Source organism: Neltuma alba, unplaced genomic scaffold (assembly GCF_004799145.2).
Source record: "Neltuma alba isolate B1F8T4 unplaced genomic scaffold, ASM479914v2 tig00011583_pilon, whole genome shotgun sequence".
In the NCBI taxonomy this organism is placed as follows: Eukaryota; Viridiplantae; Streptophyta; class Magnoliopsida; order Fabales; family Fabaceae; genus Neltuma; species Neltuma alba.
In genome coordinates, this window is record NW_021636236.1 from 26,493 (window position 1) to 53,418 (window position 26,926).

A 26,926-nucleotide genomic window follows, 5' to 3' on the forward strand; every position below is an offset into this window, starting at 1 on the left:
CCAAGAGGATGTTTGATGATGTTGACCAAAAGCTAACATGGTTGGAAAGTCAAGGGAGTCAAAGGAAAAGTAAGAGGAAGGCTTGAGGTGCAAGGTAGTGAACTTACCTATTGTCATTGCTTGATGTTGTATGCTTGTGTGTTGCCGTGTACATGTTATTGAATGTTATTGTGACATGTTTTAGCTACTGTAATTGCTATTCATGATGAGTAGATTATGTCTCCATGGCCATGCATCAAGAAGTTAGCTTTGAGTATGCTAGTATGTCACTAATGAACAAGAGAATAAACAAGTTGCGTGTAGTGCATTAGCATCCATCTAGCATGATTATGTGGTATTGTTTGCTACTGAGATTCTCCCAAATCTCACCCCCTCCCTAACCAACCATTTAGGTCAATCAATGATGGGCACTAATGGCATGAGAAGCAAGGAGAAGAAGTGGAGAATTATTAATGCAAATGATTGATATGAATCTTCAATGTATAATTCTCCTATGCTGTAAATTATGTTATGAATGCCATCAATTCAATGTATATGCTTAGGATGTTTATGGCATGAATGAAAGTATATGAGTATGAACGAGAAAGATTAAGGCCATGTTATGTATGTCAAAGAAATAAAAAGAATTAAAGTAAGGAGATATTAAGGGATAAAACGTAGGTCATGGAGCAGTTAGTTTCAAGCTTCAGTTTGACCTATCAAATGAATGAGTTAAATCACGAGATTTGTCAAACTTATAGTGCACATCCCAAGCTTCAAAATGAGTGGTAAATCACCTCATTTGGATATGTATACAAAGAGATATGAGTTTTCAAAGTTAAGGCACAGAATCTGGAGAGTCCAGATTTTACCAAACGAATAGTAATCTTAATCCAATAAACTGTACGTTTTCAGTGAGGATGAGTTCAGTTGAATATTTTTTCCTTAAAGAGCATTGAAAGAGCTTTCCGTAGAATTTTGGAACACCTCCATACGATTTTTCTAGAATTAGTTATGGTTTTTCAAAGTTGGACCTGTAATCTGAAAACTGGAAAGTGAATAGTAATTTTCCAAAAATTAACGTCCAAATTGAAATTTTTAAGCTTAAGACCATCCAAAGTGGCCTGGAATAGTTCTAAATGAATGCTAAGGTATTATATAAGTAAGGTGTGACAGTGTGTGTGTGTGTGTGTGTGTGTGTCACATAATTCAAGTTCTAATCACACAGCAAACAGCAACACAACACAGCAAAAAACAGTCCAAAACCTTTGCTCTAAGCCTTTGATACCAAAAATGTCATATCTTACTTTTGGAGAACATTCTATCCCAATTGGAATCATTTGGAATCATTTCTTATAGCCTTAAGTTAAAAATTTCAAAACTTAAAATTCATTAAATTATGGTTACTATTCATTGTAACCATGATCAAGGCCAAACTTTGAAAAATCATAACTAATTCTAGAAAAATCAAAATAAAGTAGTTCCAAATATTATTAACATGATCTTTATTAGAAAAAATACTCGTTAGTATCCAAACTTTACCAATCAATCCCATAATTCACGTAAAGTGGCACTATTCATATGGTCATTTTTCAATTTTTCAGAATTTATGCATAACCTTGGATAAGCATAACCTTTTGTACAAAACTCTAAATTTAATGAAATGCCACTTGATTTAAAGCTAAAAATATAATCTATAATTATGCCGAGTTTTAGTTCAAAACTCAACCGATTGTACAAAATTTTGTTGGTGCCAAATTGAGGTATTTTTAGGGTTATTTCATCCCTTTTTCATGTAATTTCTTGGTTTTTCTCCTCTTTTAACCTCATTGGACCATTCCAAGCACATATCACATATTTAAACATGATTACTTGGCCAAATATTCACATGCATATTACTTTGGTCATTAATACAATATTCCAACATAATTCACAATAATTCATAACAATTCATCATAACTACAAAACACAACTCCAAGAAGCATTAAACTTAATTATCTCCCAAGATGATCTCTTTTCCTTTGTCCTTGTTTGGTCTAACCCTTAATTGGTGGATATTTGAACATAAATGAATAAGATTTCATAGAAATCTCAATAGCAATAAACTATAATTATCATGCTAATCATGCTATGTAAAAATGTGACATGTTATCATGAAACTAGCATAAACATACACAAGCTTTCATTGCCATGGAAAGAGAGCCACGTATCAAGCCATAAATCATTCCATATAACATAATGCCAAGGCATATTTAACATAGAATTCCACACATAATCATATGCTTTGCTCAATCACATCATGGCAACATAAATCAAATAACACATACACATTAAACAAGCAACAAAGCATTCAAATTATGAGTTAAATGCTGCCACTTGATTAACTATACAATTCAGTCTCGTTAAGAAATTAGTACTCCTCTTTGTTTTCTTGTACAATGCCTATCAATCCAAGCATAAACACATGCCAAATTACCAATAATTCAACTATAAATACTAATGCTCAACATTAAGCTCAATTAAACCCATTTTTCCTTATTTTCGACATAATTATATCCTCTTTGTTTCAATCAATCTCTTAGGCTATTCCTACACAATTTTTCATGTAGAATCCTGATATCAAACCAAATTTAACAAAATCATACTCCTTCCCCTTCAAACTGATTAGGCCGAATATGGTATATTTAGGTTCCAAAATTTTTATTTTTTATTCCAATGATTTTAAACACTTTTTCTTGGTGTTTTCCTACACAAAAACACCTTTTAAACTCATTGGAATCAAAAATCACATTGAAATAACTTCTAACCTCGAGAACTCATGGTGACCAAATTGCCACCTAAAAACCCTAACTTTGGCTTTCTTCCAAAATTCAATACAAACATCAATTAAACATGCTATTTCAAATTTATATTTATGGTTTCTATCCTTCCCTAATCCATTCTCAGCCTGACCAAAAATTGGCAGCATGTAGATATAGGATTTGCCATGAATTTCAACCAAAACAACCCTTAAATCTAACCAAAATCAAGCTTAGACATGCCTTAATGGATTCTTGCTTGAAGCTTGATGATTTCCCTTTGATTTGGAAGGTTTTAGGAGCTATTTAAGGGTGAGATTTTAGTTGGACAGCATTTTTTTTCTCTTTTTTCTATTTTTGGCCGAAATATGTCTATTTAGAGAGGTATTTATAGAGCTCAAAATCTGACCTTAACCCCCTCCAAATGGCCTCATTTCCTGACATCTAAGGGGCCATATGTCCCTCTTCTTAACCTCCAAATTTCAGCTCATACCGAGTGTCCTTTCTTCTTGATTTTTCTTTTAGATTTTAGGCTTAAATTGGGCTTAAACTCTCTTTACATAATGGGCCATGGCTGAACAAAATTTCTGGCCTCTCTTGGTCCAAAATAAAGCCTAAAACTAATTAGAAAAGAAGAGGAAGTATGGCCCAATCACAATTATCAGTTTCTAACCAAAACTCACTATTTCAATTACTATTTTCTAAAATAGCTATGGGCCTCCAAAAATTTATTTCTCCCCATCAAAAATCCTCTTTTAATATAGAAAAGACCCCTCAAAAGTTTTGAAATTTATATCAACCTCTAACCATTTATTTTGACTTTTCTCCAAAATCAGGCTTTACCGATAAGATTTTGGTGATAAATATTCTAAAACTAATTCCTGTACTTCCAGGGCCTAAAAATAATTTTATGACCTAAAATTAGTCCTTAAATAATTTTTCATATTTTTTTTGGAATTATTAAGGCATTTACATATTTAAAATAAATATTTTTGATTAATTTTTACTATTTTTCCCGAGAAACCTCTGTTTTCAGGAAATTCTGTAATAAGTTATTTTCATACCATTTCCACCTCTAAGGCCTCAACTAAGGTTCAAAAACCTCTAATTTTACCTTCTTTTAGGAATTTTCTAGAATTTTTCTCAAATTGTTTCATTTTACCCTTCCTAGACCAATAATTTCAAAAGTATCAGTCCAGACCCTGTCTAGGTTTTATGTCATGCCTGTCTTCTTCAGCCAGTCTGCTTTCCTTATTGGCCCTTTACTTAATTTTTCATGCATATAATCAAGGTTAAGTTTTGCGGGATGTGACATTTCCTCTTCCCTCAAATAAATTTCATCCTCAAAATTTAAAACGTATCTTATTTAAAGAGCTCTAGATAACTGCTCTTTATGTTATCTTCCTTCTCACATGTTGCTTCTTCTTGTGTTAAGCTTTTCCAAATCACCTTGACCATTGGAATGGTCTTATTTTGTAGTCGCTTGATCTACCGATCTATGATCTTTGACTGCTTTATTTTGAATGTCAAGTTATCTTGTAATGCGATGTCTTCATATTCTAGAATATAAGAATGATCTGGTTGATGCTTCTTTAGTTAAGAAACATGGAAGACGTCATATATCTAACTAAGATTAGGGGGTTGGGTCAATTTATAAGCTACGAGTCCTATCTTTGAGAGAATTTGGAAGGGTCCAATGAACTTGGGTGTCAGCTTTCGTGCCTTTAAGGACCTTCTTACTCCCATTGTTGGAGATACTTTTAAGAATACATGGTCTCCAATTGCAAATTCTAGAGGCTTCTAGCAAACATTGGCATAAATCTTGTGCTTACTATAGGCTGTAAGTAGCATCTTTCATATCATCTTTATTTGTTGCGTCGTTTGTTCCCTCATATCTGGTCCATAAATTTTTCTTTCCTCTAGTTCTATCCAGCATAGTAGGGATCTACACTTACAGCCATGCAATGCCTCATACAGAGCCATCTGTATACTAGAATGGTAGCTATTGTTATACTTAATTCAGGTAATGGTATGTACTCATCCTAGTTTTCTTTGAAATCTAACATACATGCTCTTAGCATATCTTCTAATATTTGTATTGTTTGCTCCATTTGTCTATCCATCTACATATGATAGACCGTACTCAAACTTAACTTTATGCCCATAACCTACTGTAATGCTTTCTAAAATATAAAATAAATCGAGGATCTCTCTCTGATACAATCGTTTCTGACACGCCATGTAATCTCACAATCTCCTTAATATATAACCTCGCACGCTTTTCTGTTTGATATTCCTTTTTCATAGCCAAAAAGTGAGCCAATTTTGTTAACCAGTCAACTATCACCAAATCATATCATATCCCAGCAACGTACGAGGTAATCCCACGATGCAGTTCATGGAGATACTATAACCCAAGTACTTTGCTTGTGATATGAATATGCCATTCTTCCTCTATTTGATTTGTAACCCCCGAAAGAAATTTAATTCTCTCATCATCGACATCTCGAATTCTCCCTGCAGTAATTTAGCAAATTCTTGGCAAAGATCTTCATTAGTAGCACCAAAAATGATATTATCTACATAGATTTGAACTATTGAGAGTTCCTTTTTATTTTTCTTTATAAAAAGTGTTACATCGACGTTGCCTCTTTCAAAACCTTTTTCTATCAAGAAATTGATAAGACATTCATACCATGCTCTAGGTGCCTGTTTCAATCCATATAGAGCCTTTTTCAATTTATAAACATGATCAAGAAGATTTAGGTCTTCAAAACCAGTGGGTTGTTTAATAAATACTTCTTCCATTATGTAACAGCTCAAAAAAGCACTTTTAACATCCATTTGATACAATTTAAAATCTTTTATATAGTCAAACGATAAGAGTACTCGTATGGCTTCCAATCTAACTACTGGAGCATATGTTTCCTCATAATCAATACTTTCTTCTCGATTATAGCCTTTAGCAACTAATCTGGGTTTGTTCCTGATGATTTGTGTAGATTCATCGAACTTATTCTTGAATACCCATTTAGTGCCTATGGTTGGATAGTCATTAAGTCGAGGTATCAAGTCCTAAACTTGATTCCTCTCAAATTAGTTCAGCTCTTCTTGTATGGCCACTATCCAAAATTCATCGAATAGAGCCTTGTCAACATTGGTTGGTTCAATGTCTGAAATAAATGCAGAGAAACATAATTCATTGAACACCTGTCTCTGGGTTGTAACCTCTTCATTGACTTCATCAATGACCTGGTCTATAGGGTAGTCTTTGTTATGTCTCCAAGCCTTAGATTGATCTAGATTATCTTGTGAAAACATTTCATTTAAATTATCTTTATTCTCTTTATTTTCTACAAAAGGCATTTTGTTGGGAGACTTGCCTAAACTCAATTTTTCAAGACTTCGAGTAATCTTAGTGTCATCATCTAGAAGTTTTAAAATTGACTCAGTTTCAACAAACATAATGTGAATTGATTCTTTACTAGTGAAAGTTCCTTTATTAAAAACTCTATAAGCTTTACTATGGTTAGAATAATCCAGAAATAAAGCTTTATCAGCTTTAGGATCAAATTTACTAAGATTTTCTTTGTTGTTGTTATGGATGTAGTATCTGCTTCCAAAGATCCTCAGATGAGCTAGGTTTAGCTTCCTTCCTTTGTACAGCTCGTAAGGAGTCTTCCCAAGTAATGTTCTAATGTATGCTCTGTTAGAGATATAACATGCTATACTTATGGCTTCTGCACAACACACTTGAGATATTCATTCTTCATTTAGCATTGATCTGGCCATTTCCATGAGCACTCTATTCTTTTGTTCCATGACTCTATTTTGCTCAGGTGTTCTTGGTATTGAGAAGTTGTGATCGATTCCGTGTTTATCACAGTAATCTGCAAACTCATTATTCTCAAATTCTCCTTCGTAATTAGTCCTGATTGACACAATGGATATACCTTTCTCATTTTGGACCTTTTTAGCAAAAACAATGAATACACTAAATGTCTCGTCTTTCAAGGAGAGAAACAAAGTCTAAGTAAATCTTGAATAGTCATCAACTATCACGAGAGTATATAAGTTTCCACTGAAACTTTTGACTCTTGATAGACCAACTAAATTCATATGAAGCATTTGGAGTAGCCCCTCAGTTGAGATTGTCTTCTTTGATTTAAAAGAGGACTTCATTTGTTTTCCCTTCTGACAAGCATCACAAATAATATTGTGTTTAAATTGAATTTTAGGTAAAACAATAACTAAATCCTTTTTAGTTAATTTTGAAAGTTGATTCATATTTACATGAGTAAGACATTTATGCTAAAGCCAACTTTCATCACTTTTACTTACAAAACAGTTTTTAGAAAGCTTTGAATCTATTTTAATAGTATAGCAATTACTGTCCCTTGGGGCTCTCAAATTTCATATTCAGTTCTTCCTTCTTAGGTGGCAAGTCATCCTTGCTGATGATCATATATTCCTCTGAATTGAAGATTATCCAATTGTTTTTATTAGTACTTTAACTGACATTGAGTAGGTTGTGACAAAGTCCTTCAACATAGTAAAACGTCTTCGACTTTTATTCCCTTATCACTTCCTATTTCTCTAATTTCGGCTATTCTTCCAAATTAATTTCTTTTGAAGCTTACTTTGCCACATTCTTTGGGTTTGAATGTGGACAATTTGTCAGTGTCACCCATCATGTGTTTAGAGCATCCACTATTGATGTACCATTTGTTTATTCTAGATGCCTTAACACAAACCTGCATCAGAAAAATCATGTTTTAGGTACCCATACCTTCTTAGGTCCTTTCAGGTTAGTTTAGTTTGTCCGTAGTACATAAGTACCTTTGGGTACCCATTTTAATGTTCTGTAGGTTCCTTTCTTCTTATGATGACAAGAAGATGTTGTATGACCCTTATGGTTACAGTAAGAACAATATGTCCAAAAAGATTAGACAAATGAACTGAATTTCAAAAGAATGTTAGAAACGATTGTTCATCGCTTTTCTTCTTTCCTTTTCTCTTATCCTGAGTAGGATCATATAGTATTCTGGATTTTTCTATTGTACATCGTTGAGCTCCTAATATGACTTTGAGCATCTCACTCCCCTTTGTAAAGTTCTCCAAAGTCTTTGTGAGTTCCAAATTTTTCTTTCTATTCTGCTCACACTCCGTACATGTTGGTGAGCTTACCTCTTTATACTTTACTTGTTCTTCTAAACTTTTGATTTTTTTTTTGAGCTTACCAACTCCTTAGCTATCCTTACGAATTCAAAATGTAAAGCATTGTATTCAGACTGTAATTCATCATAAGAAGGTTAAAAAATGATTACCTCATCTGTCTCTGAATTTTCGTCTTCTTGTGCCACAAGACAAATATCGGCCATTTCTTCATCATCACTTTTATCTTCTTCTGATGAGCTATCTCCCCATATCAAGGTAACAAAGGCCTTTTCTTTCTGAATTTTTCTCTTTTTTTTTGTCTTTATCCTTCAATCTAGATAACTGCGAGCAATTTGCTTTGATGTGTCTCGGTTTCTTGCATTCAAAGTATATGATTGGTTCTTTAGGCTTCATTTGAGACACAGAGGCTTTTCACTTTTATTGGAATTTTCTCCTGGCTCTGTTCTTGTAGAATTTTTTGAATCTTTTGATTATGAGACCCATCTCTTTGTTCTTCAGGTCTTCTTCATCATTGTCTTCACTCTCTTAAGCTTTGAGAGTGATGCCTTTATGGGTTTTCTCATTCATTTCTTTTTTTATACTTTTGTTTGCTTTCGTATTCTGCCAAGCTTCTGAAGAGAGCAGCAATTGAGCCAATTGATTCTTCTCTTATTTCTTTGATGGCCATGACCTTCGGTTCCCATTCTTTGGTGAGTCCACTTAATATTTTTCTCACTTGATCCTCTTGACTATATTTCTTCCCGAGGGCAGTCAGATGATTCATAAGGTGTGAGAACCTTACTTCCATATCTCGAATACTCTCTCTGTTTTTCATTCTAAAAATTCAAATTCTATGGTGAGAGTGTTGATCCTACTTTGTTTCACTCTGGTTGTTCCCTCGTGAGCAATCTCTAGTGCTTCCTACATTTCCTTTGCAGTTTCCAAGCTTGAGACCCAAAATTGTTGGAAATTGTGCCCTAGGGGCCAATCATTATGTTTTGAACATTGTTAATTTATGAATTTATTAATTACGTTATCATATTATTTGCATGTTTACTGTGATGACTATCCTTGGATAACTCATGGTTTATCCTAAATGTCCCTGGTCGGTCATCTATGTGGGAGCAAAGATGAAATAAGACCAGTATGACTTTAAAGATATATAGAGATATAAATTAAAGTCATAGGCACATGTAAGAGTACAAGGTGTTGGACCGACCCGCTATGAGAGAGCTGCATGGGTTAAGTCATAAGCTTCTCTCATATACAAACCATGTCACTGTGCCTTTGACCTGAGATCATCATGGATTCATACATGAGAAACGCTTAGCTTTGACCTAGTCAAAAGTCACTTTTGACCGAGTGATCATAAAGACTATGTTCAGGCTTAGTGGTTTTTCATGCGAAGGAATGTGAATGGTCAAGATGGAATTTGTCCCTCACATTCATAGAGAGACATTACTGGGCCCCTCAATGAGTGAGTCTGAGAAATGTATGGCCATACTATAATGGAAAGGTAGTTCCATTTCTATACTCAGACTACTCAGGGATCGAGAAAGTAACGGTCATGAATAGGAGGATGACGTTCTCCATGCCTCATCGATGACCAAAATGTCGTGTGACAAAAGGGACGTGATATGGTTGTATGAAAGGTTGCATCGTTCAATGATCCTCATATGTTTTGGGTAGTCGTGATGTCTTGCTAGAGACCGCTTACACTTGTGAGTCATTATGGTTAATGGCCCACTGCCAACTTCATATGGGCCTACAGGGTCGCACACAAAATAGCCCAACACGAGTTATGATGTCCAGATTCATTGAATCTAGGATATGTCCAGATTCAATGAATAAATAGGGTGGACGTGTATATATATATTCGTATATATATTATATAAATATAAGAGATATTAATTGTTAGATTTAATTTATAAGGATAAATTAGATCCATGTAAATTAATTCCGTCATATCTTTATTTTTGAATTAGATAAATAGGTGAATTAAATCTGTGAGACGGATTTAATATAAACCGTATTTATTTAATTGTTCTCTTATCTAATTATGCAATATTTAATATTGTATTAATTTCAGAATTAATTTAGGATTAATTTCGAAATTAAAATATCATTCATAATACCTATAGCATCCTATATATTCGATATTAGGGAGCTAGGGTTTTATGTGTGAGAGCGAAAGCACTAAGCAGATAAGGGACGGCCAAAAGTGAGGAGAGAGGACGGATTTTGAAAACCCTAGACGGACATAGATGCTAGCACGTCGTTTGAGGTTGAGGGCTACTCGTGTGGATACCGGTAGAGGAAGCCGACCGGAGTTGTCGACTTCGAACGACAAAGGAGGCAAGCAGAAGCATCCTGAACGGCCGAATCATCGAGTCACCAGGAAATCGAACACCGAAGGTAATGCTTCTTACTACCTGACTTAAACGCGATCGGTAGATCCGGGCAAGGGATTGAAAGTTTTAAAATTTTAAGTTTTTTCCGCTGCGCGTCGTCTTTCAATTCCCTTCAGAAATACTCCTCCTAACTCAAGGCACAGGTAAGCTTATTGATTGTCTTGTCATTTAGCAGAATAAACCCTTTATCCTCATCGTTAAATTTACTGGGACTCTTGGGAATTTGTTGATTGCTTACTATCTTCATTGGAACGTAGTTGCCATGCTTAATCACATCCTATAAGCCGTATTCTGTGGCTTTGATGAAAATCTTCATTCTTATTTTCCACCTGGTGGTTTTGTCGTTGAGCATCTTTCGAGTAGCATACTATCACCAAATCCTACCATTAGGATCTCTCTTCAGACAGTTAAGTCCTTTTCAAAGAGTCCTGCTTTAATACCAAATATTAGTGGCAGTTTCACCCAAAAGGGGGTGAATTGGATGATAAAAAATAATTCACTTTTAAAAATAAATAACCGAATAAAGAAAGGGAAATAAGTTCAGGATTTCACCACAGAAGAGCAACACATAGGAATTTATACTAGTTCAGTCTTAACCACTTAACCTACATCCAGTTTCTCAGAATACCTCTGAGTTTTTCACTATACTCCAAGATTCAATGGGCTCTTAGTACCACAATATAGTAATTGAGCTCACTCTCAATCACTCCCCCTTACTTCCCATAAGGTTACAATCCGCTTAAGAGTCCCAAACTCTTAAGTCACTCGTTGAAAGTAATAAATGATTTACAGACACTCTCTTAAGAATGTATAGGGTAAACACTGAAGCTTAGAACAAAAAACAGAGTATTGAATGCAGAAAGTTAATTTGACAATTGGTAGCTCAGCTCATTCATTACTTCATTCAATACTTTTCATGATTTTTATAGTTAGAGACTTCCAACTTTTCATTAGACACAAGAGCTTGTAACCGTTGAGATATCGCTTGTGCGTGTTGGCAGTTGCAATGGTTGTTCGTAATAAATGCACTTCTGACACATGTTGCTTGAGCCTATAATATAACTATTGACCTTTACAACTTTGAAAATGTCTCGGTAGAAAGATAAATTTTCTTCACAAGAGAATATGAATGAACCACAAAAGAAATGATTATCCTTGGTTTTAATACAAGAAATGGAAATCATAAATCAAATATCAGATAATCAGACAATCAATTTTATTAAAGATCTAATCTATAAGTATCTTAATCAATAAAGTTATCGATTAATTAGAAATAAGATAAATTGAAAATCAGACTCATTTGTCAAAATCATTATGGATCATGCACTTTATGCAGCATGTTATTGATAAAGAGTGAACAATAATCAAAGTGATTTTTATTGTAAAAAAACTTTTGGAATCAATTGAAAAGTTTGTAACTTGAATTAGGTGCCTTCTTTGCTTTTTATAAGAATATAAGATGATTAATTAAGACTGGAAAAAGCTTAAAGATAGAATAATGTCATATTTCTAAAAAATAGCGTGAAGAATAGTTTTAAGAAATCTATTTGAACTTTGTGGAACAAGTTATCAATAATTCACTTTATCTATAAGCTTACCGATAATTGAAGTAAATATAGAAAAATATTTTAAACAGATTTATCTAAAAGGTTATTGATAATTGGGTTTATCGAAAAACTGTTAGAAAAACTATGTAAAGAAGATAGCTCATTCAGAGACATAGCATACATGAAAAAAAAAAAACATGACCTTGATCAATAAAGTGATCAATAAGTGTAATTATCGATGAAGTGATCAATAATTTTGGTTATCGATAAAGTTATCAATTAATGTCCGAATTAAAACTTGGAAGTTTACAGATACCAGGTGAAACTTAATCGAATAGCTGATCAAACATCCAAAGAAGTTTAGTCAAGAATACTTTCTTGGTTTTAGAATAAGTTATCGATAAGTATGAACATCGATAAGGTGACAGATAACTCATAATGTGTTCTAAATAGGATATGGTTTGAAAGAGACTTATCAATTATCTGACACATGATCAATAACCTTATTTATCCCTAAGATTATGATAAATACTTATCAATATAGAGAGAAACTTATCATTTTACCTAACAGCTTATCAAACACCTCCTTTATCAATCAAGTGATCGATAATTGCTTAACAATAGTCATATTTGAATAAGTTTACCCATTGATCAATAAGGTGATTGAACGTTGCATTATCTAATATGTTATTGATAAGAACTTAACAGAAATGTAGAGAAGTTTAACTACTTATTTTATTATCATCAAAACCTTAAATCTAACAACTTCTTCCAATTTCCTAAATAAAAGTATTTCACAAGATAGTATAGGTGAATAAAAACTTCATACGAAAGAATTCAGTTATCAAAATCACTCACCAATACATACCAAAGCATGTAATAGTTAAAGATTCAATTACCTTGTCTCCTAACTAACAGTCAAATACAAACAAGGCCCATATTTGAAAATTCCACAATAGGATTTATATCTACAAATAGAATTGAAACGTTATCTTTACAATGTTAGAGCAAGTTACTTATAAAGTTCTAGCCTTTAACTTCTTTTCTAAGATATTCACCATTACTCATAATTCTAACTTAAAAGGCTTTTTTCTCTAAGGTCTGTACTAAAGAAATATGTGTGTGTGTGCACGCGTGCGCGTGTGATGATTTAGAATCAAATTTCTAGGTTCTCTTAACTTAAATTATCCTTTAATAATTAGGTTATATCATTAGAATCACTTGCTTTGTAATCTAGATAGAAAATCCTTAATTTATAGCTTATGTTCTATCTTCAAAGAATTTAAACAAACAAATTCAATATGAGTTAATTTATTCTTGCTATAAAAGTATAATTATTAATCCAACCATTCAATTTAATGTTTTGCCTGTCATAAGTCTACTCTCTACATTTTGGGTTGATCCAACAGTGAACAAATTTAAAAAATGCTAATTTACTATTTAGGATTCTATCTCCAAATTTAACAAAAAATAAGTTGAAAATGTACTGAATAACTTGTAATTTAGAGATTGGATTGACAATACAACCATCGAAATTGATGATTTGGATGTCCCAAACAGGTTGATCAAAGTTTAGTCTAATCTAATGGTTAACAAACTCAAAACTAGTACTTTTATGAAACTGTCTTAGATATGTACGAAAATTGTTTGCTTACTTTTAATTCCACCCGCTGCCTCCTATATATAGGCTGCTAAAGCTCCTTCATTCTAGTATTTAATCGATGTGGGACTTATATACTATACTTATTTATTTCTATTATGTAACACATACACACATATTCACACACACACAGAGAGTAATGATTAATTCAAAAAATTTGCCTATATTTTAATATCCATTAACTTGATACTAAAAGATATTTATTTGTAAATTTAATTAAATTGTAGGGATAAAAATAAGGATGTTATATGTTACATCTTACTTCTATTTTACCTTAAAATTCATTTAGAACCATTTCTAACAACTTTGGATGGCCTTAAACTCATAAAAACGTCATTAGGACGCTGCTTACAGAAACACTGTTTACTGTGTATTTTTCTATATTACAGGTCTAATTTTGAAAAATCATAACTAATTCTACAAAAATCGTATGGAGGTGCTCCAAATTTGTATTTGAAGCTCTTTCAATGCTCTTTAAGGAAAAAATATCAAACTGAATTATCTCTCACCAATTCGCAGAGTTTATCATTGAATATTACTATTCATTTAGTAAATTTGAAACTTTCAGATTTCTTGCCTCAATTTTGAAAATTCATATCTCTTAGTATACCCATCCAAATAAGGTAAACTACCTATGTAATTAAATCTTAGGATGTGAAAATAAGCTTGCTAAATTTTATGGATTAACTCATTCATTCAATAAGTCAAAATAGAGCTCAAAACTGACTACTCTAGGACCTACGTTTTTCTATTTACCTTTTCTTAGTTTAATTTTTTTATTGCTTTGGCATGTATAACTTGGGCTTACTCTTTCCCATTCATTCTTAGATTTCCATGCATGCCATAGACATTAAAATCAATTACATTGTATCATTGGCATCCATAAACACAATTTACATAATAGGAAAATTATATATTAATCCTTAATCTCATTCATTAACATCAATAATTCTCCACTTCCTTGTCCTTCCTTCTCATACCATTATTGCCCATCATTGATTGACCTAAATAGTTGGTTAGGGAGGGGTGAGATCTGAGAAAATCTCAGTAGCAAGCAATACCACATTAATCATGCTAGATGGATGCTAATGCATTATATGCAGCTTGCTTATTCTCTTATTAATTAGTGACATATTAGCACACTTAATGCTACCTACTTAATGCATGGCCATGGAGACATAATCTACTCATCATAAATAGCAATTACAATAACCAAAACATGTCACAACAATATTCAAACATCATGTACATAACAATACCTAAGCATACAATATCAAATAATGATAATAGGTAAGTTCACTACCTTGCACTTTAAACTTTCCTCTTGTTTTTCCTTTGACTCCCTTGACTTCCCAACCATGAGAGCTTTTTGTCAACATCATCAAACATTCTCTTTGATGTTCTAAAGTCCTAAACATAGCCATAATGATGATACTATCTATTAGGACTAAGAGATTATATAAGGTTCAAGACTAGCTCTCTTGAACTTAACACTTTCTCTAAATTTTTGAATTAGTGTTCTAGCTTTGTAACAATTATTCTCTTAGGCCAATCCTCCACAATTTTACCCAAGGAATCCAAATATGAGCTTGGATTCATGAAAATCTAGCTCCTTTCCTTCCAAACTGTTTTGACCGAGAGGTACCCTTGGAATTCCTAAAATTTCACTTTTGATTCTAATGCTTCTAACTTCACTTTCTCAACTTGTTTTCACATAATTTTCCATTTAAATCCATTGAATCCTTACAATCAACAAAAATCATCCTAAGGTATAGATTCCAAAGTGGCCGAACAACACACACAATATCCATGCCATACAATCTTTCAAATATCAACACAAAATCACTTGAAACAACATTTATCCAATGTGTTTCAACTAAGCTTAACATCAAAAATTTCTTCCCCTAACCCATATAATTTAGCCAGCATCACACCATAAGGGAAACTAGATTTTCCAACCATATAAACTAAGGAATCAAAGAAAGAAATAAGAGGGAACAACTTACTAACCTTGGATCCAAGTTTGGATGATCAAAGGTGGTGTCTTCTTCTTGATTACACTTCAAGAATCCAAATGGCAAGAGTTTCCCCTAATTGGCCAAATTATGCTCTTGTAAGAGGGGAGGGAGTGTTTATTTATAGCCAAAACTCTAGCCTTAAATGGACCAGAATGCCCTTGGAAGCTAATAGAAGTTGTAAGCGCAAACTTGGAACTTCAAGTGCACTTTTGCATCATCATTACATCATCTTCTTGTATCATCCCTTACCTCATCCTTCTAGAAGAGCTAGGTGTCACAGTTCTAATGAAGAGGAAGGAAGAATGAATCTTGACCTTTGGATCAAAACTTAATCTCTAAGTTTCCTTCTAATTTACTTGGCTTACATTTATTCAGCTTTCTTAATGTCCTTCTGTGGCTCAAAAAATTCTTCTATCTACTCTACAAATTTTCTCTAATTCTAGAGAGTATCTATGAATTTTTTCAAGCCAAAATATTTCCTTTAAGCCTGAAATATGACCTGTCTTGCTTACACCTTGGGGTCAAATACAAAATTAAAACCAAGGATTGCACTATAAGCACAACCTTGGGTCGTTTCACTTGTTGGAGCCTTAATTATTGATCCTAAGTTAACTAAATGCCATGAAAATGCAAATTGGCTAGGGAAAAGTTGGGGGCTTTCATTCAAAATATTAATTGAGATAAAACGCAATGTAAAAATATTTTTGGATTTTTAGGAAATTAGGATGGAATAGATGGGAAACAAGTATTGAAATAGTTGATAAAACCTCTTGGAAATGGACCTTTGGCAATCATAGTTCAAAATGATTTTGGGAGTAAAAATCATCAAGTTTTCTAAAGGAAAAACCTTAAAGAACCTTTTAAGTCTAGGATCTTAATCAATAGCCACCCATCTCATTAGATCCCATTAAACTCACTTGGTGTGTGTATTAGGATTAATTAATGCACTAAGTTCAATGCAAGTCTAGATTAACTCAACAATCAAACAATACTATGTAAGAAAGAGAGCATCAAAAAAGTTGCATAGAAACATATATGTAACCACATATATTGAAGCTCAAATTCAACATTAACTAATCTAATACACAAGATAATCATTCAGAATTGATTACAACCATAATCAAAATAGTTCAGCCCCAATTTACAAATCCTAAGACCTAGGAATTCATAAATAAACAACTAGAACTATAGATGAAGCTAACTCCCCTTTGAAGCTCTTGGAACTCATGCCAATCAGCCCAACTTCAAGAGAGCGGGCACTTAGCCACGCATTGGAACAAGAAGCACCACAATCAGTAGTAATTTCAAGCTACCCATGGTGGAAAATGAAGGAGAAATGGAAGAAGATGGAGATTTTGTGCAGGAGAGTGAAGAGGACGACAGAAAATGAATGGGAGAGGTTGTGTATGAGTGAATGTGGCTAGGTTTTTGAAAATGCCTTAGTGTTACAGTGTTCTGGCTGGGTCTAGGTTGGATTTTGAGTGGGCAAACCATTCAGAGTCGGATCTTATAAGTAAAACACACAGCTTCAGAAACGTGCCAGGCACCACAGCAAATTTGTCCATCTGCCATTGCGAATTTTATAGAATCACATTTCCTCCATTTAGTGCTTGTTGTTCTTTGGCTTTTGATCTTGACTCCATTTTTCTTGTGTCCTACAATCAAAATCAGTCTAAATGAAGTACCAATTGTCCTAGAAATTAATTAATAATAATTAATCACAATTTTGACAATTTTGGCCCCAAAAGACATTAACTCGATGCAAAAGCATCTAAACTATATTAGACACAAATATGCACAATTATGCTCATAATAACCCATACCCATGAAATGATATACGACAATATATAATAAATGGGTTAGATCAAAGCCTTACATAAAAATCATTTACTAAAATACCTTTTTATCGGTATAACCGACTTTATATTTTATTAAAGCCATTTCACTAGCCTTCTGAGACCGGGACTAAATTTATAAATTAGTACAACCTTTAAACTATTTAATCTTATCTTTGCATACATTTTTTAGGTCTCTTGCTATTTCAAATAATTACCTCAAACAGTGTACTTTTTACTAGCTATAATCTTATAAATTTCATTTAAGTTGCCTCAGAGATATTTTCATCATTTCTCTTCATAAAAGAGTCTTAGAATATTATTTTTTATTTTTTAGAATTTTTTTGAAATTTTCTGTATACTTTCTATTTTTATCCTTGTTGGCCGTAACTTTCTGATATTACGATTTAGTCCTTACTTAAACTTAATCTCATAAAACATTTCTTTGAGGCTTCTAAGTTAACCTTTGATTTGTATCTAGCCTCTTTTCTCTTTCTGGGCCCTTGAGATTCTCTTAGAATCTCAACGTTACTTGCATGTTTGCCTCTTAACAACTTTCTTACGTTGTAGTTTAGTCCCTAAAACTGCTTTGACTTCCTTTATAATTTTTAGGACTTCTGCTCCGAGGGTCTTAGTAGCCTACCTATTTTGGGCTACTTTCAGGACTCTTAGTCCTAAAAATTGGGATGTGACATTACATTATTCTATTAAGAAAATGGTTTTTGAGGATTGATATTAATGAATGAAATTAGAAACATTGAATTTGGTAAATGTGAAAAGTTATTACCTTGTTGGTAAATGATTATTGTATAAATCTCATGAGTATAAATATGAGAGGGGATGGTGAACGTTGAATGAAGGGAGGCATATTACTAAAGAAATAAAGGGGTGAAGTTTGTACATATTATAAAAGTAATAAGGTGGTAGGACGATAGTTGTATACTGGCTAATCCTTTGGCCCTTTTTATTTGTTCTAGGGCGTATGACACCTCACTAGTAGACTAGAGGGGGAACCCATATTCTGGTCATGTGCTCTATGAATTTTACTCGTTTCACATAACTTGATCGGTGAGCTTGTTGTATTGGGCTACCAGTCACATGGGTGAGTACTAGCCCATGGGTTTAGTTAGAGGAAATAAGGTGGAATTGAGATTAAGATACTATATAGTGATATATGTGTAACTATTTGACAAATGTGTATGCTATTATGTTCTTTTATAGCAGTCATACTTGACGCCTCACCAGTACTTGCTTCCATGCATGATGAGTAGAATTATCAGTTACTGAGACTTCTATCTCACCCTATGGTTTAACATTTTTAAGTGAAATTTCTAGGGTTGGTCCGTCAGGGAAGGCACTGTAGGCTTAGCTATCAAGTTAATCTCGTATAGTATTCTTTTTATTATGTGATGGGCATTTGTATATTGCCATATAGGGCTTATTTTGCATACTCTGATTTATTTAAGATTGATTATTCTATGTAAATACTTTTGACAAATTGTTGTTGCATTGCATGCTGGTAGAAGGTCAGAGGCCTCTTGATGTTTACTTGTGTTTTTGAGTTGTGGATCTACTATGACTTTTGAGAATAGTTTAATGCTATTGTTTTTAATAAAGTTATGGAGGAGGATTATTCATGAAACTTCCTGTTGTGGGCTTGTGGTTGAATATGACGTTTTAGGCTTCATAGTGCCTAAGGCCCAGTTTTTATGAAACTTTGTTAATATTGGTTTGCATGCAAGTGTTGCTGTAAGATTCTAATATCCATGATAGTTGTTAAATATTTTTGTTTGATTCTTTTCTATCAGGGATAAGTATTGAAAAATGAGTTTATTCTTTTAACCATGACAGCAATTTTAATGATTACTTTAACCTTTTTCTATCATGATTAACTCTTCTTGTGAATCAAATTTCTTTTATGACCATGGTAGCCTTTCAAATATTTTACTATGTTTCTTTTCTACCGTTGTTAATATTATAATAAGTTATGCATTCAAAGGCTAGTAATAGGTTTAGAAGAACTGTTGTTATAGGAAGAGTCTCTTGAAACGACCAAGCCGATAGGTGTCAAAACTCCTTCATTAAACACAAAAGAAGATTTTGTAAATCTACTTAACTTGGCACCTCCAACTCATGAGGAGTCTATCACTCAACATGCATTATTGGACTCACTTGTGACTCAAGTGAGTGAGATCTCTAATCTTATTATCATTAGCGATAACAACTCTGCAAGCAACGATCAAGTTGTACACTTGGCACGCATGTAAGTTGTTCTTTCTCAAATTGTAACTAGCAAGAATCAATTTTATCATTTTACAATGCCACCTCATCTAAAAAATATACCTCTTAAGGTCGCCTCCTTTTTGAACGAGTTACTGCAATAGTATCTTGTTTATTGGAAAGGGTTTCCAAATGCTTTCTAAGATCCAACTACTCATTCTATCCAAGGTCTCATCTTCTGGTACCTCACCTATTGGAAGGGATTTGCATATTGAAGCACTATGTAGCACTCTTTATCCCTCTCTTCCTTCCTAGGATTTGTGCATCAATTGTAACTTGTCAAGAGCTGAGTTCTTTAACAGGGGAGAAATGATGGGATATGGGAAGAAATAATTATGATTTTATTATATTTCTAAGATAATTGAATTATTTGGATTTATTATCATTTTAGGACTTGTTTAGATTTATTGGTATTTTTAGTGTTTTAATGATTAGGATTAGTTGTTGTTATTATTTTCATTTTATTATTATTTTAGTACAAGTAAGTTTAGGGTTTTCAGTTGACAACAAACTAGACTTTGAGATATTAAAAGATTGCAGTTACTTTTCTTCATTTTTTTTCTCTTCTGTTCTCTCCTTTTCTCTTATTCATTCCCTTCTCCTTTCTCCTCTATACCATTTATACTTTAACCCTAAATCAAACTAGTTTAAGAACTTTTTTTTTGCAAAACAAACTAGTGAAGAACTATGAAGTTAATCAAAACCAAAGTAGGGCCAAATCATTCATATGAGTTTTGGAAGTTATCTTTATAATCAGTTTTTTAGGGGAGAAAATGGTTTACTTTATCCAAAGAAAAAAATGAAAATAAAAGGCAGCAATTAAAACAAAGGCCAGGCCAATCCCATCTTGTCATCTACATGTGAAGTAGTAAAAAGAAGGCGGAAAATTATCCTAATTTTATATATTGTGCATTTAATATCTCGACCTTTTTTTAGTAGTTTCAGTACCCTAATTTTATTTATAATACATCAAGTATCTAAGAAAATAATATGAGAATGCTTGATATATTCCTAACAAAATGAAATAAAATGTATGATACATCTTAAATAAGATTAGGATGTTAAATACTACTTTACCCAAGATAATATTTACTACATTTCATGAAAAGGGCTGCCAACAAATTCACTATACCTAAGAAATTAGGGTTTATTTAGACTTTCCTTTGTTCAGGACAATACTAGGATGTCCCAATATATATGAAGAATAATTTGGAGACATATGGCTCGTTTGGCTTATCCTAGATTTTTTTTCGCTTTTTAAAAAATAAATATTACTCCCTATTCTTAATATAAGATCCACTTGACTAATTTGGATAAATTAATAAAATTAGTAAAATGAGTTATTTGTTTAAAATGTGTATTAGTTTCCCAAAACACCTTCTTAAATCATTTATATTAAAATTATCTTTTGATGCAAATTTTCTTAACAATGTGAAAAATAGTAATTTTGACTAAAATAATCATTTACATTAAAATAAGTTTCCTATTGATGCAATCAATAGGGATGGTTTGAAAAAACAAATGATAAGTGTGAAAAACAAAATGAATTGAAATCTTATATTTAAGATTAAACTTTACATGAAGAGCGGAGGTAATATTAATTTTGACTAAGTAAAGATTAAAACTCAACTTGTGAACACACAACTTTTTTTGCAAAAAAAGAGAGAGCATTATGGTACAAACTTTATATAAATTGTGTAATTCAAGTTTAAGGAATAATATATGGTTAAACTCATAAATTACAAACTCACCCAAGAATAAAACCATATTCAATAACGTCGCCAAAAATATTTAAAAGTTAAATAAGATGGATTTATTCAAGCTTATTTGGGATGTGGTAAAAGCCACTATTTTTTTTCCGCCAGCTTATTCAGGCTAACTCCTTTTTTTTATTTTTATGCAGACATAAAATCAATTCTTGTTACAGAGTAAAAGCAACAACAGTATCATCACAATAGCCAACTCAAATACCTAACCGCATAGAAAGGTACGTTGTTAAATGCACGAATCAAAAAACAGAAACATCAAAGAAATCAAGAAGCACAAGACATAAACCAAAGTTCCCCACTTCTCATATCATCTACCAGGATTATATTTAAAAGAAAAGGGGCTGTAACACCCAATCTTTTGCGTGCTTTCCAATAAGAGTTGCACAAGGCACACAAGGATGCGATTATATTACTTCTTGGTATCCATTGAAAGTAAATAAAGTCAAGAGTTTTGCCAAGATTTACAAATTTCTCCACTAAGCTCGAGAACTCCCAAGAAAAGTCAATGTAAAGTCATATTTTCATTGTGGCTGTTGAAAGTTTCAACAGCGACTTCTAGCATCGTCTCTGAAAGTTGGTTTTTTGAGTGAGTTGTTGATAGATATTAATGGTTTAAACTCTTCTACTATCACTTAACATATTTATATTAAAAAGAAATAATTTGCCAAAACAAAAAAAAAAGTTAATTTAAAACATCGATTGACCATTAACAAAAGAGTTGGAGGAATGAAAATGATTTTTTTAAAATAAATAATCTTTTTTTATAGCAGAAATAAATAATCTGTATAATGTACTCTTAGTAATTGGAAGTAAGATGTGGAAGGTACAATGGGATAGTATATCCATAGAAGAATCGGATCTTTTTAATGGTAAAAAATAGATTTACTTAAGGAAATAATAAAAAATACTTGTTGAGTTTCAAAAAATAAATAAATCATGTAGACTATTATTTTTGTCATAATTTTGACATGTCAAAATATATCAAAATTATCTATTTGTTATTTTAAAATTCAACCAGTATTTTTTTGTTATTTTTCTATTCACTTAAATGTTGGATTGGATAATAATGAAAACCGAATCAATCATTAACAAAACTATTTTATTATATAAAACAAATAAAATATTCAGATATAAGCTAGAAATAGTCTAATAAAGTTAAATTAATAAAAAATAGATTTAATAAATTATTACTTTTTAAGTCAAAATGTATCACTTTTGATTTAACAGGCATGAAAAGAAATTGTAAAATCAAACTCAGTTAAAAATTAAAAACTCTAGCCACCTGCAAGATTGGATCACTTCTTGTTTGCTGAAAGCCTGAAACTTGGGTTTGCATTTTCAGATGATGATAATTTCAGTCAAAAGGAATCAGATTGCGTGAAGGATGGAAGAGCCGGCAAATCGCAGGAGATACGGTGATAGCATCCAGAGGTGGGCCTAAGCTGACAACAGGCCCCTCTGTTCCTATCTATTTATATTGTTTGCGTGAGAGGTGTGGGAACTCTGAAACCCTTCTTCCATAAATGTCTGTATCTGACTTCACAGTTCACACTCAGATATACACATTAATCAACCTCTTTCAATCCTGATTACACGAAACTATCTATCAGCATAAAAAACAAAGCACGCCTACCTACTACAAAACAAACTCAAACGCTCCGTTGCCAAAAGCTAAACCAAAAAAAAAAATGAAAAAGAAAGGGAAAAAAACCACAAAAAGAAGACCAGTGAAGTATAAGACATAAGTTGGCCAACTTGGATTTGAATCCTGAGTTCATTTATTTCTTCTTGATGTTTGCATCAATCCCTCTGTTTCAAGAAGAAATGAAACTTTTGATTGATAAAAATATATACAACCTATGTGTTTATTTATTTACTTATTTACCTATGGCCGATACATTTAACAAAAACTTGGCACAGAAAGTAGAGAGATAGATACAGGCAAAGAAGTAATCATCAATGTCATGTATAACTCAGTCACTCACATTATCAAAAGTGATGCACACCCTTCTATATTTCTACTTGAGCTTGAGTACTACAAATTTTATAGGTTGAGATCGAGGTTTTAAGGGGGGGAAAAAGGAAAATTATAGTTGAGATAAGAACCTCATTAGTAAATAATTTTGTAATTTTTGACTGGCCTTATGAATAGTACTCTTTTAACTTCATAATGACAAAAGGAGAGTGACATCTGGATACACACAAGAAAATTATCGAATACTCTTCACCAATTTTAAAAGAGTAGTTATTAATATGAATAACATAGCTGGGTTTTTTTAAAAACAAATTAATCCTCCTAAATTATTGTGTTTTTCAAGATATCAAATGTCAATCATTTTTTTAATCATGCATCGAAAGCTCTTTCAAAATAAACAGGAGACATCTCCCCCACCCCCAAGAAAAAAAAAAAAAAAACCAGACATCTCCCCTTGCTCTCACACTCTTTCCTCCGGCGCCATGTTCAACGCACTCCTTCCAGGCAAAACCATTAAACGAAGTGAAAAGAAAGAGGGTGGGGAAAACTATTTAAAAAGCCTCATTTTTTTTAATTTTTTTCAATCTCTGTTTCTTTCTCTTATCCCCTTATAAAACCCAAAACTCAATCCCTCACTCAAACCGCGCTTTCTCAGTTGCTTCATTCTAAGCCCTCTCTAGCTTTTTCTTCGTTTCCTTTTCTTCCTCCATGGATGCTCTCAACTTCCTCAAGTTCTGGAAGCATCTCACAGTTACAAGTACTGGTATTTCTCACATAGTTCTGGAAGAAGCAGAATATGGGTCCGACGATGAGGACTCCTTTTTTGACTTGGAATTCGCTGTTCATGATTTCGACAACAATGAAAACAACAGTACCAACAAAATCATCGGCAGCCCAGAAGACCAAACCATGCGAGAAAGGGAAGGGCTTCTTGTCTCTATTGAAGAAGATCGATTTGCTTGCAAAATAGCAGAGATTAATGGCGACGGTGAAGTTGATGTTTCCAGATCAGCAATTCCTCTGTCTGCTAGTGAATCAATTTCCAAGAGGAAAATCCACCCAATAGAGCCTATTTCTAAGCCCCAGTCTCCCATTTCTCTTCTCAGATCATCAGCTCCGAGCTTCAGAATTTCCATGTTCAGGAAGCCTAGGGAGAAAGAAACTATGAATTTTCCCGGGAAACTGAACATGGAAGATTCCTGTCAGAATTCTCCGTCGTTGAGCAGAGCCAACAGCTCTAGAAGCCACGGGAATAAAACGAAACCTGAGCGATTCTCAAAGGATGTTTTGCGAAAGTATATGAAACTGATCAAACCTCTGTATACAAAAGTTTCGAGAAAGTACAATGACAAAATGAAGTTTTCGGATGAGGTATCCACAGCTTCACCGATGTTATCTCCGTTGGCCTCCTCTGTTTCATCTTTCTCGAGGAAGGAGAAACAGGGAAATATTCCGACGGGTATCCGGGTAGTGCGTAAGCATCTGGGTAAGAATAAGTCGGCGTCGTCGGTGATCGGAGCAGCGTCTCCGGCGAAGAGGAGTGATGATTCGTTGTGGGAGCAGCATGATGGGATCCAAAGCGCCATTCTACACTGCAAGAGATCTTTCAATGCCAGAGGTGAATATCTCATTAACGATAAACTTTTGATCTGGATCATCCTTTAACTTAACAGATGATTAATAGTGAATGTTTTGGTTTCAGATTCTTCGTCCATGGAGAATGACGGGTCAAACATGTGAAGGACCGTTTCTGGGATGTTGAGAGGGAAGTAAAAAAAGTTGTTGAAGGTGATGATGGCAAGAAAAAGAAGCAATGGAGGAGAGAAATTTGGAAAATGAATAGAGAAGAAGATAATCAATCAATCTTTTGATTGTGTTTTCTTCTTTTTTGTAAGGAGAGAGGAGACTAGTGGGTGGTGTTAATGATGTTTACTTGTTTAGTAACTATGATTTAGCAGCTGTAGATTGAAGAGGCTCCCCTGCTAATCAGTGTGGAAGTACTGTGTAAATGGAAGTATGTGTCATTATTAAAAATGAATCGAAAGTGCCCTCTGATTGGGGATCTTTAATGTATCTTTGTCGGAGTTTGAACTCTCACAACTTGAATTTGACCTTACTCTTTGAAGCATTCTACTGTCAAGGATAGGAACTTGAGAGGATAGAATGCCAACACCTGGTAAGAACGGGAAAAAGCATATTGAATCTTAAATAAATTATTTAATGTTACTTTTTTAGTGGTACTACCTCCGGTTTTAATTATAAGAGCCAGTTGACTAATTTGAGGAGATCAAAGAAGTAAGTTGAGCTAGTTATTTGTCCTAAATGAGTGTTGTCTTTCCTAAAATATCCTTGTTAATCAAGTGTATTGACTAGAACTCTTATTATTAGAAGGGTTACTTTGAAAAAAAATGTATAAATATAAAAGATAAAGTGGATTGAGGTCTTATATTTATGATCAAAATAAAAATCAAATAGGGTCTTATATTAAGGATAGAAGGTAGTATTAGTTTTTATGATTTTGTTTTAGCATTTTTAGTCTCTAAATTCCTTTCTCCTTACAAGCTTATAGGGTGAAATTTTAAGAAGACAATAGTCTGTCTTTTTTTGGTTTCCTAAAAAAAAATTTAGTAAAAAAGTCTTGTATAAAAATTTAATTGACAGTGAGTGCAACTATAATTAGTGACATCACTCACATATCTTCTGCTATTACTCATATATGTTTTGTTATGTGCCACATATCATTAATGATATGCAACAATCATTAATATGAAAATAATTTGCACACAATAGAAGATATTTTGCACACAAAGAAGATATGTTGTACTCAAGGATCATACTTACACACGTTTAAATTTATATCTTTTTTAGTTAATTAAATTTTTAAACAGTTTTTTAACCAATTTTTCCTTTCTAAAATCAGTTTGACTGTGCAAACCCTATTAACTTATTTTATCTTCAGCATAGGTTAGAGGAGCCATATCTGATATATTTCGCATCAGCTGTTACTTGGTCGCACAGTATTTTTTGTCAGGAAAGAATCAAACTCCCGGTCTTATATTTAAGAATCGCCCTAGATCATGCGCGAATGTCATTGAGTCATCATAAGGCCATTCGTTTATCTTATTACTCAATCTCGTCTTGTTCGGCTAGGCAAAATGTGTATTATTTTGGGAAAATTGGTTTAAAATTTCCATTTGACAAATAAATTAAAGAATAAGGCCTATAATAAATATAAAAGTGTGGGCCCTCGGGTATCAATAAGTCTAATAAGAAAAAGATCATATTATCCTCACAAATGCTAATTACACATAATAAATTTTTACTTGCAAGTGATATTTGATCACTTGTATATAACAGGTGCCTACTTGCATATAAATATTAATTACATATAACGATTGCCTACTTACATGCAAACTTTATTGTGTAATATGAATGTTCACTTGCACATGACAGATTTCTACATGCATATAAGTTTGTATTGCATGTTATTGCATAAT

At 33.0% G+C, this 26,926-nt stretch overlaps 1 protein-coding gene across 1 annotated transcript; it reads left to right on the plus strand.

Annotated features, from left to right (window-relative positions):
• The first annotated feature begins 24,131 nt into the window (after positions 1 to 24,131).
• On the plus strand, positions 24,132 to 25,199 carry LOC114715279 (probable membrane-associated kinase regulator 5). The gene is made up of 2 exons (XM_028900077.1): positions 24,132 to 25,047; positions 25,132 to 25,199. The coding sequence occupies exons 1-2, from the start codon at positions 24,138 to 24,140 to the stop codon at positions 25,167 to 25,169; spliced, it is 948 nt and encodes a 315-aa protein (XP_028755910.1). The 5' UTR covers positions 24,132 to 24,137; the 3' UTR covers positions 25,170 to 25,199.
• The last annotated feature ends 1,727 nt before the right edge of the window (positions 25,200 to 26,926 follow it).